Source organism: Nerophis ophidion, linkage group LG11 (genome assembly GCF_033978795.1).
Source record: "Nerophis ophidion isolate RoL-2023_Sa linkage group LG11, RoL_Noph_v1.0, whole genome shotgun sequence".
Lineage (NCBI taxonomy): Eukaryota > Metazoa > Chordata > Actinopteri > Syngnathiformes > Syngnathidae > Nerophis > Nerophis ophidion.
This window is the reverse complement of record NC_084621.1, coordinates 43,760,007-43,774,574: the sequence shown is the minus strand read 5'-3', so window position 1 is coordinate 43,774,574 and position 14,568 is coordinate 43,760,007. Positions and strand designations below refer to the sequence as shown.

At 41.6% G+C, this 14,568-nt stretch overlaps 1 protein-coding gene across 4 annotated transcripts in view; it reads right to left on the bottom strand.

Moving 5' to 3' along the window:
- LOC133562154 (receptor-type tyrosine-protein phosphatase U) overlaps positions 1 to 14,568 on the bottom strand; it is a 565,556-nt gene that overhangs the window by 182,418 nt on the left and 368,570 nt on the right. For all 4 annotated transcript variants that reach the window (XM_061916074.1, XM_061916075.1, XM_061916076.1 and 1 more), the window contains exons 8-9: positions 4,826 to 5,143; positions 474 to 583 (exon numbers count right to left, since the gene is read on the bottom strand). In XM_061916074.1, the coding sequence (XP_061772058.1) occupies positions 474 to 583; positions 4,826 to 5,143 (428 nt within the window). The remainder of the gene's footprint in view (positions 1 to 473; positions 584 to 4,825; positions 5,144 to 14,568) is intronic.

Below are 14,568 nucleotides of genomic sequence, written 5' to 3'. Positions count from 1 at the left end.
TAGGAGCACAGGACAAGAAGTAAAATACTACACACAGGAAAATAGCAAAAAACTCCAAATAAGTCAGGGTGTTATGTGACAGGTGGTGACAGTACACCTACTTTGAGACAAGAGCTATTGTGATGCATATATGCTTTAAAGTCATATCCAACAATTGCGACAACGACTTTTTACTGTCACCTGAGTTTCATATTTTTAATGATTTCTGCTGATGGTGTGCCTCCGCATTTTTTCAACGCAAAAAATGTGTCTTGGCTCAAAAAAGGTTGAAAAACACTGCTCTAAATGACCTGATTATCAGTACATTTGTAGCAATACATTACTAGCAAATACAAAGTGATGAGCAAATAGAAGTGGTGTAAAAGCATTTCAACAACTACAAAAGGATCAATAGAGGTGGATTATTTCCATGCCAAAAGAGAACAAAGCAAATGTTGCAGTTGGCAGACATTGGCTTGACTCGACTCACTCACCTCATACTGGGTGATAAGGCCGTTGGGCTCCAAAGGCTCCTCCCACTTGAGAAAGATCATGTCATCCAGCGGGGTGAAGGTGAGTGACTCTGGTGCTATGCCTCCTGGGACTGGAAGACATTGTCATATTACACATTTGTCAAGGAAACTGAGCTTCTTCTGTTTACATCGGCCAAGTCACGACCACCTTGTCACGGCGGCTCGGGAACAAAGCGCCGCAGCGGATAAACTGTTATTTACAGCAGGTTGACACATTTAATTAAAGGCAGCAGACAGGAAATTGTATTGTCTCGTTCCCTGTCGATACGTGTTCAGAGTTGCACTATATAATGGACATTGCTACAGTAAATGCACAGTAAAGCAATGTTGGTGGGAAAAATCCAGAAAGTGGCTAATGCAAACATATAAACAAGGTTTAGGTTGTTCATTGTTTATGACCCCATGCTGGTTTAAATAGTACTTATTTATTATTGTCATTAGACTCACACCGTAGGTTGTAATAATCATACAAATATCATTAATCACTTATACTTTAACAATTATATATATATATATATATATATATATATATATATACATATATATATATATATATATATATATATATATATATATATATATATATATATATATATATATACATACGTCAAATGTCCATTTCTTCACAGTGTAAGGTAGAAGTCAGCTGATTCATGCAGGATAATTGGATAATAACAAGCATAACACATCATTATGTTAACACTTTAGTATGGGGAACACATATTCACCATTAATTACTTGCTTATAAACATGCAAATTAGTAACATATTGGCTGTTTATTAGTCATTATTAAGTACTTATTAATGCCTTATTCTATATGGCCTTATTTTACAACCCGTAAGGCATTAACTAAAAGTCTTCCCTCAATAACCTCAGAACAATTGCTTATTAGTAAACCTAACCCTTATATGTTCCCTTAGTGCAGTGGTTCTCAAATGGGGGTAGGCGTACCTCTGGGGGTACTTGAAGCTATGCCAAAGGGTATGTGAGATTTTTTTTTAAATATTCTAAAAATAGCAACAATTCAAAAGTCCTTTATAAATATATTTATTGAATAATACTTCAATTAAATATGAATGTAAGTTCATAAACTGTGAAAAGAAATGCAACAATGCAATATTCATTGTTGACAGCTAAATTTCTTTGTGGACATGTTCCATAAATATTGATGTAAAACATTTATTTTTTGTAAAGAAATGTTTAGAATTAACTTCATGAATCCAGATGGATCTCTATTACAATCCCCAAAGAAGGAACTTTAAGTTGATGATTACTTCTGTGTTCTTCTTTTAATTGAATCACTTTTTATATCTTTTTTTCCAAAAAGTTCAAGAAAGACCACTACAAATAAGCAATAATTTGCACTGTTATACAATTTAATAAATCAGAAACTGCTGACATAGTGCTGTATTTTACTTCTTTATCTCTTTTTTTCAACTAAAAATGCATTGCTCTAATCAGGGGGTACTTGAATTAAAAAAATGTTCACAGGGGGTACATCACTGAAAAAAGGTTGAGAACCACTGTCCTAGTGTCCAAAAAACTCTAAATGAAGTCTTTGTTACTTTAATAAGCAAGTAGTTAATAGTGAAAATGTTCCCCATACTAAACTGTTACCATAATTATCATAATGATTATTACATTATTAATAGTGCATCTGTTTCGAACTTTAATCAAGGTTCCTTGAACGCACCTCAGTTATGAGCTATGTGACACAACATTAATACAATATATTAATACTCATACATATGAGTTGGGAAATTGTGTTAGATGTAAATATAAATGGAATACAATGTTTTTCAAATCCTTTTCAACCCATATTCAATTGAATGCACTACAAAGACAAGATATTTGATGTTCAAACTCATAAACTTAATTTTTTTTTTGCAAATAATAATTAACTTAGAATTTCATGGCTGCAACATGTGCCAAAGTAGTTGGGAGAGGGCATGTTCACCACTGTGTTACATCACCTTTTCTTTTAACAACACTCAATAAACGTTTTGGAACTGAGGAAACACATTTTTGAAGCTTTTCAGGTGGAATTCGTTCCCATTCTTGCTTGATGTTCAGCTTAAGTTGTTCAACAGTCCGGGGTCTCTATTGTCGTATTTTAGGCTTCAAAATGTTCAGTGGGAGACAGGTCTGGACTACAGGCAGGCCAGTGTAGTACCCGGACTCTTTTACTATGAAGCCACGCTGTTGTAGCACGTGGTGTGGCATTGTCTTGCTGAAATAAGCAGGGGCGTCCATGATAACGTTGCTTGAATGGCAATATATGTTGCTCCAAAGGTTGTATGTACCTTTCAGCATTAATGGTGCCTTCGCAGATGTGTAAGTTACCCATGCATTGGGCACTAATACACCCCCATAACAACAGAGGCTGCCTTTTGAACTTTGCGCCTATAACAGTCCGGATGGTTATTTACCTTTTTGTTCCCGAGGACACAAATGTCCATATTTTCCAAAAACAATTTGAAATGTGGACTCGTCAGACCACGGAACATTTTTCCACTTTGCATCAGTCCATCCTAGATGATCTCGGTCCCAGAGAAGCCAGCGGAATTTCTGGATGCTGTTGATAAATGGATTTTGCTTTGCATAGTACAATTTTAACTTGCACTTACAGATGTAGCGACAAACTTTATTAGTGACAGTGGTTGTCTGAAGTCTTCCTGAGTCCATGTGGTGATATCCTTTAGAGATTGATGTCGGTTTTTGATACAGTGCCGTTTGAGAGATCGAAGGTCATGGTCATTCAATGTTGGTTTCCGTCCATGCCGCTTATGTGGAGTGATTTCTCCAGATTCTCTGAACCTTTTGATTATATTATTATTCATGCCCCTAGTTGTTGTTTTCTTAAACAATCGCAAAGAGCGGTGATTCTCAAACTGTGGCACGCATAACACGAGTGGTACGCAGACTCAACACTTAAATACCACTTAAATATTCAAACACAGTGTTACTGTTCAAACTGTGTGTAAATAATTAAAATATTAAATATACCTCTGCCTTGTTTTTTTATGAATATTTAGTCCTATTATGCTACTGTATTTTAAAGGCCTACTGAAACCCACTACTACCCACCACGCAGTCTGATAGTTTATATATCAATGATGAAATATTAACATTGCAACATATGCCAATACGGCCTTTTTAGTTTACTAAATAGCAATTTTAAATTTCCGGGAGTTTCGTCTTAAAAACGTCGTGTAATGATGACGTGTACGCAAGACATCATGGGTTTTTAGGAAGTATGAGCGCTGCGCACACAGACAGCTAAAAGTCGTCTGCTTTAACGCATAACTACACAGTATTTTGGACATCTGTGTTGCTGAATCTTTTGCAATTTGTTCAATTAATATTGGAGAAGTCAAAGTAGAAAGATGGAGTTGGGAAGCTTTAGCCTTTAGCCACACAAACACACTGTGATTCCTTGTTTAAAATTCCTGGAGGTGAAACGTTACTATGGATCAGAGCGCGATCAAGCGAACATGAATCAGAACGGAATGTCAACCAGCAGGTTTCGGTGAGAAAATTGTGGTTAAAAAGTCGCTTCTTACCGGAGAAAAGCTGAGCTTGTGCCATCCATAGCTGCCGTTGACTCCCCTGAGACACATGGCGTCAAGACACCCGTGGACACACCCCTCCGACTATCAGGTACTATTTAATATCACTAAAACACTAGCAACACAATAGAAAGATAAGGGATTTCCCAGAATTATCCTAGTAAATGTGTCTAAAAAAATCTGAATCCGTCCGATGCAATCGCGTTTTTGTTTTTTTTAACTTGTTTTTGTTTTTTGTTTTTTTTCTAGTCCGTCGCTATCAATATCCTCAAACACGAATCTTTCATCCTCACTCAAATAATGGGGAAATTGTTTTCTCGGTCCGAAAAGCACTTTTTGTTGGAGGCTCCCATTAAAATCAATGTTGAATATATGAGGAGCCATCATACGGTTGACGTCATCGTCTGCGACTTCCGGTAGAGGCAGGGCTTTTCTCTTAGGACCGAAAGTTGCGAACTTTATCGTGGATGTTCTCTACTAAATCCTTTCAGCAAAAATATGGCAATATCGCGAAATGATCAAGTATGACACATAGAATGGACCTGCTATCCCCGTTTAAATAAGAACATCTCATTTCAGTAGGCCTTTAATGTTGGTCATTGTTATAGTACTTGGAGAACGAAGTGTTTTCTGAGGTGGTACTTGGCGAAAAAACTCTAACCGAAATTAGATCAGAAGTATCATTTTTGACTAAAACTTTTCTTTGTTTAGCTGTCTTTTTCCCAACATCCTCGCAGGACTTACTGTCTTCTTCAGTCTGGAAGGTGACCTCTCTGCCCTCTTTCTTGCCCTCAGGGTTGACCAGTGACAGACGGACATGGATGCCGTGGTAGGGCGGCAGATCACGCAGCGTGAAGCGTGAGCTGTTTTGCTCCACAGCTAGGCATTCGCGCACGGTCGTGTTGTGGCCGCCGCCACCGCCCGCCATGGTGTAGCGGTAGCACAGGGACACTGAGTAGGTGTGGCAGCGTGTCACGTTGAACGCCAAGTTCTCCCACAGCAGGGACAACTGCCTGGGCTGGATGTCTGTGGCTGTGAGACCCCGCAGTGCACGCATTGGCTCTGGATGGGAGGAAAATGAAGATGAACACGAAGATAAGACTGAGTGGAGAAAACTGATGAACAAAGAACAGATCATGGATGTTTTTTTTCTCCCACATCGCACTCTGAATATTGCGGATTAAATCACGTTTAATTTGTGTTACAGTCACAATCAAATACACATATACATGCACTTGTAAAGAACATAATGTCATGGCTGTCTTGAGTTGTCGGTCATTTATACAACTCTTATTTTTTATAATACAGTGATCGGAGCACATACTTGTTGGTCACAAAACAATACATTCATGATATTTGGTTCTTTTATGAATTTATTATGGGTCTACTGAAAATGTGCAAATCTGCTGGGCCAAAAGTATACATACAGCAATGTCGATATTTAGTTACATGTCTCTTGCAATAAGACATTTTTGCTAGCCATCCACAAGCTTCTGGCAAGCTTCTTGTTGATTTTTTGACCACTCAATTTGATAAAATTGCTGCAGTTCAGCTAAATGTGTTGGTATTCTGACATTGACTTGTTTCTTCAGCATTTGTCCACACGTTAAAGTCAGGACTTTGGGAAGGCCATTCTAAAACCTTAATTCTAGCCTGATTTAGCCATTCTTTTACCACTTTTGAAATGTGTTTGGGGTCATTGTCCTGTTGGAACGCCCAACTGCGCCCAGGACTCAACCTCCGGGCTGATGATTTTCTCCTGAAGAATTTGGAGGTAATCCTCCTTTTTCATTGTCCCATTTAAAGCACCAGTTCCATTGGGAGCAAAACAGGCCCAGAGCATAATACTACCACCACCGTGCTAGACGGTGAGTATGGTGTTTTTGGAATTAAAGGCCTTACCTTTTCCTCCTCCAAACATACAGTATTGCAGCTCAATTTTTGTTTCATCAGACATCACATGGATGAAGATAAGACCTTCTGGAGGAAAGTTCTGTGGTCGGATGAAACAAAAACTGAGCAGTTTGGCCACAATACAGTGCTGTATTTTCTTCTTATCTAATAGCATTAGTTGTGGCGAGCAATGCATTTTCTCCAAGTATGACTCCCATTTCCAGGTTCAGGGTGATCTTTACTCAACACAACATGGCGCTACTTTAATTCAAGTTGACCACATTTGGGCAGAACATCTTTTTGAGGACTTCATCTTCAACTCCTGTCTCATTGATAACACCTCTCCACATTGGTGAGCCTTTGACTTGAGTGATGTCAAACAACAACAGCTGGAAGTAGCATCAGACATAACATCGGCAACTTAGGCTATTAACTCAGACTGCTATCGACAGACTATCAACCGCTCTCTGGCCAAAGTGGAACTGAACAATTCTGAAGCATTTTCTCTTCGACATAAAAAAAAAAACAACAGCTGTGCCGTGACCAACGTGCAATGACTACGCAGACACACAAAGCTCAGACGGAATGCAAACTGTTTTAGCTGCGCGTGTCAAGTTGACCAAGTTTTTGTCAAACAACCCACACCAGTGGTTTCACACATGAAAGCTCAGTTCTAACTCCGAGCAATTATCCAGGAAGTGATTAAGCATTTCCACGCCGTGGCCGTGTTGTTATGGCTGGGTGACGGACACACTAATTAAACTTGGAGGGTATTCCGGGCTACCGCCGAGTACTGTAACCTACAATAGAACAGACTTAAACTACTAATGGGTGATATCTAATGTTTAGAGAGCTGTAATTATGTTGAAAAACATAACTAGTAGGTTGTAAACGAAAACATTTGATTTACCAATAATAGTCTTGTTTAGCGGAAATTGGTTTCTCGGTGTTAATAGGGACCAGACATGACCGTGATAGGGACAACTGTATAAGAAACAATGCACTGTAAGTCAGCTGCATGACAACTTGGTTGTACGTGACCAGCAAATGATATTCAACATGTTAAAGGTGACAATGACTTCTTTTTAGCCATAGTATATTCCTTTATTGCATTTATCATTAGATTTTTGACAGTATTTTTTTGTAAATTACCATATTTTCTGGACTATAAGCCGGACCCACTAAATTTTACAAGAAAAAAAAGTTATTTCATCAATTAGCTGCTTGGACTATAAACCGTAGATATATGCAGTTACGTTATGAAATGACATATTTACGTAGAAAGCTTTTGGATACACACTATATTGCCAAAAGTATTGGCCCACCTGCCTTGATTCACATATAGCTTGAAGTGCCATCCCATTCCTAACTCATAGGATTCAATATGATGCCAGTTTACCTTTTGCAGATATTACAGCTTCAACTCTTCTGGGATGGCTGTCCACAAGGTTGCGGAGTATGTTTATAGGAATTTCCAACCATTCTTCCAAAATCGTATTGTTGCGGTCACACACTGATGTTGGTCGAGAAGGCCTAGCTCTCAGTCTCTGTTCTAATTCATACCATGGGTGTTCAATTGGTTTTAGGTCAGGACTCTGTGCAGGCCCATCAAGTCCATCCACACCAGACTCTGTCATCCATGGCTTTATGGACCTTGCTATGTGCACTGGTGCACAGTCATGTTGGAAGAAGAGGGAGTCCGGTCCAGAGTGTTCCCACAAGGTTGGGAGCATGGCAAAATGTTTTGCTATACTGGAGCAGTCAAAGTTCCTTTCACTGGAACTATGGGTCCAAACCTAACTCCAGAAAAAAAAAAACGCACCTTCTCCACCAAAATTCACACTCGGCACAATGTAGTCCAAAATGTACTGTTCTCCTGGCAACCTCCAAACCCAGACTCGTCCATCAGATTGCCAGATGGAAAAGCATGATTCATCACTCCAGAGAAGGTGTCTCCACTGCTCTAGTCCAGTGGCGACGTGATTTACACCACTGCATCCGACGCTCTGCATTGGACTTGGTTTGGCTTAGATGCAGCTGCTTGGCCATGGAAACCCATTCAATGAAGCTCTCAGCGTACTGTACGAGGGCTAATTGGAAGTCACATGAAGTTTGGAGCTTTGTAGCAACTGACTGTGCAGAAAGTCGGCGACCTCTTTGCACTATGCTCTTCAGCATCCGCTGTCCTCTCTCTGTCCGTTTATGTGGCCTACCACTTGGTGGCTGAGTAGCTGTTGTTACCAAACTCTTTCATTTTCTTATAATAAAGCCGACAGTTGACTTTGAAATATTTAGATGGGAGGAAATTTCACGACTGGATTTGTTGCACAGGTGGCATCCTATGAGAGTTCAACGCTGTAAATCACTAAGCGCCTGAGAGCGGCCCGTTCTTTCACAAATGTTTGAAGAAACAGTCTTCCTGGTTTTATCCCCACCTTCTACCAACCTCTTCACGTCCGTTGTGTCCTTGAGCAAGACACTTCATCCTTGCTCCTGATGGGTCGGGGTTAGGGCCTTGCATTGCAGTTTCCCCCATCAGTGTGTGAATGTGTGTTTGAATGGGTGAATGTGGAAATAGTGTCAAAGCGCTTTAAGTACCTTGAAGGTAGAAAAGCGCTTTACAAGTATAATACCTGATTCTGGTCATTTGGATGGGTGGCCAAATACTTTTGGCACCCATCCATCCATTCATTTTCTTCCGCTTATCCGAGGTCGGGTCCCGAGGGTTAAGGTTGGGGTTAGGGTTACTAATAAGCAATTATTCTGAGGCGTTCCCAGGCCAGCCGGGAGACATAGTCTTCCCAACGTGTCCTGGATCTTTCCTGTAGCCTCCTACCGGTTGGACGTGCGCTGGGTGGCATCCTGACCAGATACCCGAACCACCTCATCTGGCTCCTCTCTATGTGAAGGAGCAGCGACTTTACTTTGAGCTACACCCGGCTGACAGAGCTTCTCACCCTATTTCTAAGGGAGAGCCCCGCCACCCGGCGGAGGAAACACATTTCGGCCGCTTGTACCCGTGATCTTGTCCTTTCGGTCATAACCCAAAGCCCATGACCATAGGTGAGGATGGGAACGTAGATCGACCGGTAAATGGAGAGGTTTGCCTCCCGGCTCAGCTCCTTCTTCACCACAACGGATCGATACAGCGTCCGCATTACTGAAGACGCCGCACCGATCCGCCTGTCGATCTCACGATCCACTCTTCACTCACTCGTGAACAAGACTCCGAGGTAATTGAATTCCTCCACTTGGGACAAGATCCCTTCTCTATTTCACCATTTTCCAGGCGAGAACCATGGACTCGGACTTGGAGGTGCTGATTCTCATCCCAGTGGCTTCACACTCGGCTGCGAACTGATCCACTGAGGGCTGAAGATCCTGGCCAGATGAAGCCATCAGGACAACATCATCTGCAAAAAGCAGAGACCTAGTCCTGCAGTCACCAAACCGGATCTCTTCAACGCCCTGACTGCGCCTTGAAATTATGTCCATAAAAGTTATGAACAGAGTCGATGACAAAGGGCAGCCTTGGCGGAGTCCAACCCTCACTGGAAATGTGACTTACTGCCGGCAATGCACGACCAAGCTCTGACACTGATCTTACTTTTGGCAATATAGTGTATTTGCATGTTTCCTAAAAGTGTCTGTAACACGACAATAAAACAGAAAAGTCATTGACGTCGTTATTCACCCTTTCGGAGAGGAATAAAATGTTCTACTTTTTTAATAAGATTCAAGATATTTATCAGGATTCTTCCTCCTTGTACTTTGTAAACACTTGCAGTTTGAACAGTTTCTTAAAGTGGATCAATTTGTCTGATATCTTTGCTTAATCTATTCCATAATTTAGCCGTTAGCAAAGAAGAATCCATAGATTAGCTGCACTTGTGTACAAGTGGCAGGATTTAAAGCTCGGAAAAAAAGTAGAGGCTTATACAGGAGTCCGGAAAATACGGTATGCAGATATACTGAATGTCAGTCTGTCGCTCCATCCCTGAAGCCTTTCCTTCTTGTCCTCCAAGTAGCCATATTTGCAAAATGACGGTCAACTGCTGCCTGCTTGCCGCTCCCCCTTTCACAGCTCATGTCAGTTGTGCTAATTAATCGGACAATGCACAACTTGATGTTGCTCTGCAGCAAGCCCTGGCCACCATGCTGACTATTCAGTAGTGCTACTTTTTTTTGTCCTGTGGTTCAACCCCCCCTGAGTCCCTCTCTGCCCTGTTTCAGCCATAAATAAATAGATATAATAACTGAGCAAGGGTGCTCACTTCTGCTTGTTATTCTTTATTGCCGGGTCATTACTATGTTTTTAGAAGGAATCAATTTAATTCTGGTCATGACTGGGTTAAATTGTGTCCAACTTAAAAGAAAGACAACTCTCTCTTTCATCAATATTGGAAAGCAACAAAGAGCTTCTTGTAAAGGTAGGCACAGACCCCCCCCCAGTGATCAGGAGGGCATCTCAACCAAAGCCAAGGACATCCTCACTATCAATGCAGGCATTCATCAGTTATTAACACAGTCAACAAGCAACATAATGCATTGTGGTGCTTTATCATATTAATAAGGCCTGATGAGGAAGGGGCAGGGAGGCGGGGAGTGACATTGAGGAGACATATGGGAGTCAGCGAAGGAGTTTTCATTTCCTTACTGACTAGTGCTGGAAACCTCAATAAGAGAACAGGTGCATCATTAATACACACTATACAAAAATGTCATGTAGTAAAGTCACTGCTCTCCTTCTATGTTGTTAGTACCCCCCTTCATCCTTTCCTCACTTCCTATTTTCTGCATGTTCAAGCACTTATAAAACAGCAAAACAACATTATCGTACACAACAGCCCCATGCCCAATTTCATTTGCATTTATTACAGCCTGTGGTAGCAATTATTTTGAAGTAAAATGCAGTGACACTTGCAATTTACACAGTGGGGCTCTGCAGTCACCAGCTTTCTCTTTTAATTTGCTTTCAGCCATCTCAGATAGAAATATGACCCCGTGCCTCATGCAGACTGATCCCACTAACTAGTAGACATCGGCCGCAAAAATAAAACACTCATGTTCAATTGTTGAGTGCAACTGATAAGTATTGTAGCGCAATAATTAATACTCCTCACAGCCTGCGTCTAAAAAAAGCAAGGCATTTAAATGCTGGGTGGATGAAAGCAGCACTGAACAAGCCACAGTGTGCTCATTGTGGCTTTTCTCTAAGTGGACATCCGTGCCAAGCCTGGTCTTGTCTTATTTGTCGGTGTGCCACGGGCAGCCATTCTCTGACACCCCGCAGCCGCCCCAACGTAGGTGAAAGCCCGAAGCACCATGTTGATCCTAAGAGATTGGATGTGCGATTGGGAGTGACAGGTTCTGCTTTGTTGTCCCCGCTCAAATTGTGACGTGGGACAGTGCGGAGCGACCGAAGAGGGGATTTGGACTGACTGCGTCAGACGGAAAAAATAAAATAAAATACATGTATGGAGGCATTTCTGCCTTGTTGTGCAAGAATGCAAAATACAGTCGGAGCTCTGTAGTTGGAATGAAACTATTCCAATATCTCTTATTTGTTTGCATTTCAAAAGAAATGTTTCCGACTGGAAGATGATGTATTTGTGAGACAGAATAAAGAATTCGCTACTTTTATAGACACTGACCAAATTCTGTCAATACTATCTGGTTTTGATTCACACAAAATCAATCGGTAGCATAATTCAATACTTTTGTTGCATGTGATGTGACATCCCAATGCAGAGTAGACAACAGTTCAAACACTTGGAGGGGACACAATCACTCAAGCAGAACTCAGTCGACTGAACCCAACTTCCTCTTGGTAATGCTGCAATTTTCAACGCCAACAAAGCAAGTACGCTCAAACATAAAGTAAGGTTTCTCTTTTCCAAAATGCGCATGCTGGATCCATCCATTCATTTTCTACCGCTTGTCCGTCTTGGGGTCGCGGGGAGTGCTAGAACCTATCTCATCTGCATTTGGGCGGAAGGCAAGGTACACCCTGGAGAAGTCACCACCTCATCACAGGGCCAACACAGATAGACAGACAACATTCACACACTTGGTCCAATTTAGTGTTGCCAATCTACCTATCCCCAGGTGCATGTCTTTGGTGGTGGGAGGAAACCGGAGTACCCGGAGGGAACCCACGCAGTCACGGGGAGAACATGAAAACTCCACACAGAAAGATTCCCAGCCCGGAATTGAACTAAGGACTACTCAGGACCTTCGTATTGTGAGGCACATGCACTAACCCATATATAGCAATGTATATGCTCCCTATTAGCAATGTCACATGGCCATTTGAACACCTCCAAATTGACACCTACAATTAAGATACACGTCACAATAAAAACTCTGGTGTGTAATAAGTACACTACATACCGTATAAAAACTTTGGAGGATGCAACATAGCATTAGACTGGCACATTCATCTTCATGGCAAAGACTACTTACTAGCTAGACAACATACTGTCATTTTTACTGCCAGATGAACATCTTGGAATTGCAACGGTATGCAAAGACTACTCTATTGTCATGACTGGGCCGCATGGTGATGTGGGGGTTGTTCTCCCAGGAAGCAAGAGGACGACTCCGGATATAACTTGCTGGTAACGACATAATTTAATCTTTAACGAACACAAAAAGGTACCAAACGGAAAACAAACAGACGGAACAAGGTGCAGAACGCACCGGAAGCAAAGGCTATAACTTAGCACAGGTTACAGCATGGAACAAAACTTACTTGACAAAGGTGGGACGCAAACAATGAAGCCAGAACGAGTGCTCAACAAAGGCAGACTTAAATAGTAGGCTCTTGATTAGACACAGGTGTGTCCCAAACAACTGAGGCAGGTGAAAATCATAAGTAACCATAGTGACTAAACTCAGGAGGTGTACAAACCGGAACTAAGTGAGTCCAAGACTAAAAGAACATAACTAAACAAAACATGATCCGGACTACGGATCATGACACTATATAATACTTGCAAATGAGACTCAGAAATATAATAGGAAAACAAAATATAGCGACTGGACAGCAAAGTTATTATAATCAGCTCATTCTTAAATGTAAAATAAAAAATATATATATCTTATTCTTAAACAATTAACATTTATTAACATACACAAAAGTACAGAAAGTGGCGCTGTTGAGTACCTACTGGGTCTTGATTCCCAGGTACGGTGAATTGGTACCATATCAGTTCAAATATTAAAAAGGTACCCATCTCTAGTTATCTGCTCAAAATTTGTCACAACTGTAAATTTTGGCAATCACAGCTCACGCAAATGTGCATGTGCAAGTCTTCATGATCTTGACAACGTAAGGATTTAAAAAATGGATACTATGGTGGTCGCTCTATTCCTGTTGAATTGGTGAGTTAAATCACACACTTTTTCAAACAGAGAACACAGTAGGGAAGTAACGATAATCCGCAGTAATGATAAATCGCGGATAGTATTACCGTACTCAATCAAAAGTATTGTGAAATCATGATTGATAACTGCAATTTTATAAACCGGTTAGGGCTAACACACTAGCATGCTTGAATGCTAACATGCAAGTTGTAAACAGCTCCTTTTAAACTTCCATGATTGAACCTGTCATAATAGGAGTAGGATGAGGCAGAGCTTATTTAACCCCACCTCATCTGCACATTGTCAACTATCAATAGTTTGTTCATTTCCTGTGTCTAAATGTTACATTATTGTCATTTACTAATATGAAAAAAAAAATGAAAATTGTTAGTATTATTCAGTGAAAATTAAAAACAGAAGGAAAAAAGAATGATATAAATGGATGAAATACATTCTGAATGTATTTCATCCATTCATTCATTCTCAAAATAATCTTACTTATCTCCATCCATCCATCCATCCATCCATCCATCATCTTCCGCTTATCCGAGGTCGGGTCGCGGGGGCAGCAGCCTAAGCAGGGAAGCCCAGACTTCCCTATCTCCAGCCACTTCGTCTAGCTCTTCCCGGGGGATCCCGAGGCGTTCCCAGGCCAGCCGGGAGACATAGTCTTTCCAACGTGTCCTGGGTCTTCCCCGTGGCCTCCTACCAGCTGGACGTGCCCTAAACACATCCCTAGGGAGGCGTTCGGGTGGCATCCTGACCAGATGCCCGAACCACCTCATCTGGCTCCTCTCGATGTGGAGGAGCAGCGGCTTTACGTTGAGCTCCTCCCGGATGGCAGAGCTTCTCACCCTATCTCTAAGGGAGAGCCCCGCCACCCGGCGGAGGAAACTCATTTCGGCCGCTTGTACCCGTGATCTTATCCTTTCGGTCATGACCATAGGTGAGGATGGGAACGTAGATCGACCGGTAAATTGAGAGCTTTGCCTTCCGGCTCAGCTCCTTCTTCACCACAACGGATCGATACAACGTCCGCATTACTGAAGACGCCGCACCGATCCGCCTGTCGATCTCACGATCCACTCTTCCCCCACTCGTGAACAAGACTCCTAGGTACTTGAACTCCTCCACTTGGGGCAGGGTCTCCTCCCCAACCCGGAGATGGCACTCCACCCTTTTCCGGGCGAGAACCATGGACTCGGACTTGGAGGTGCTGATTCTCA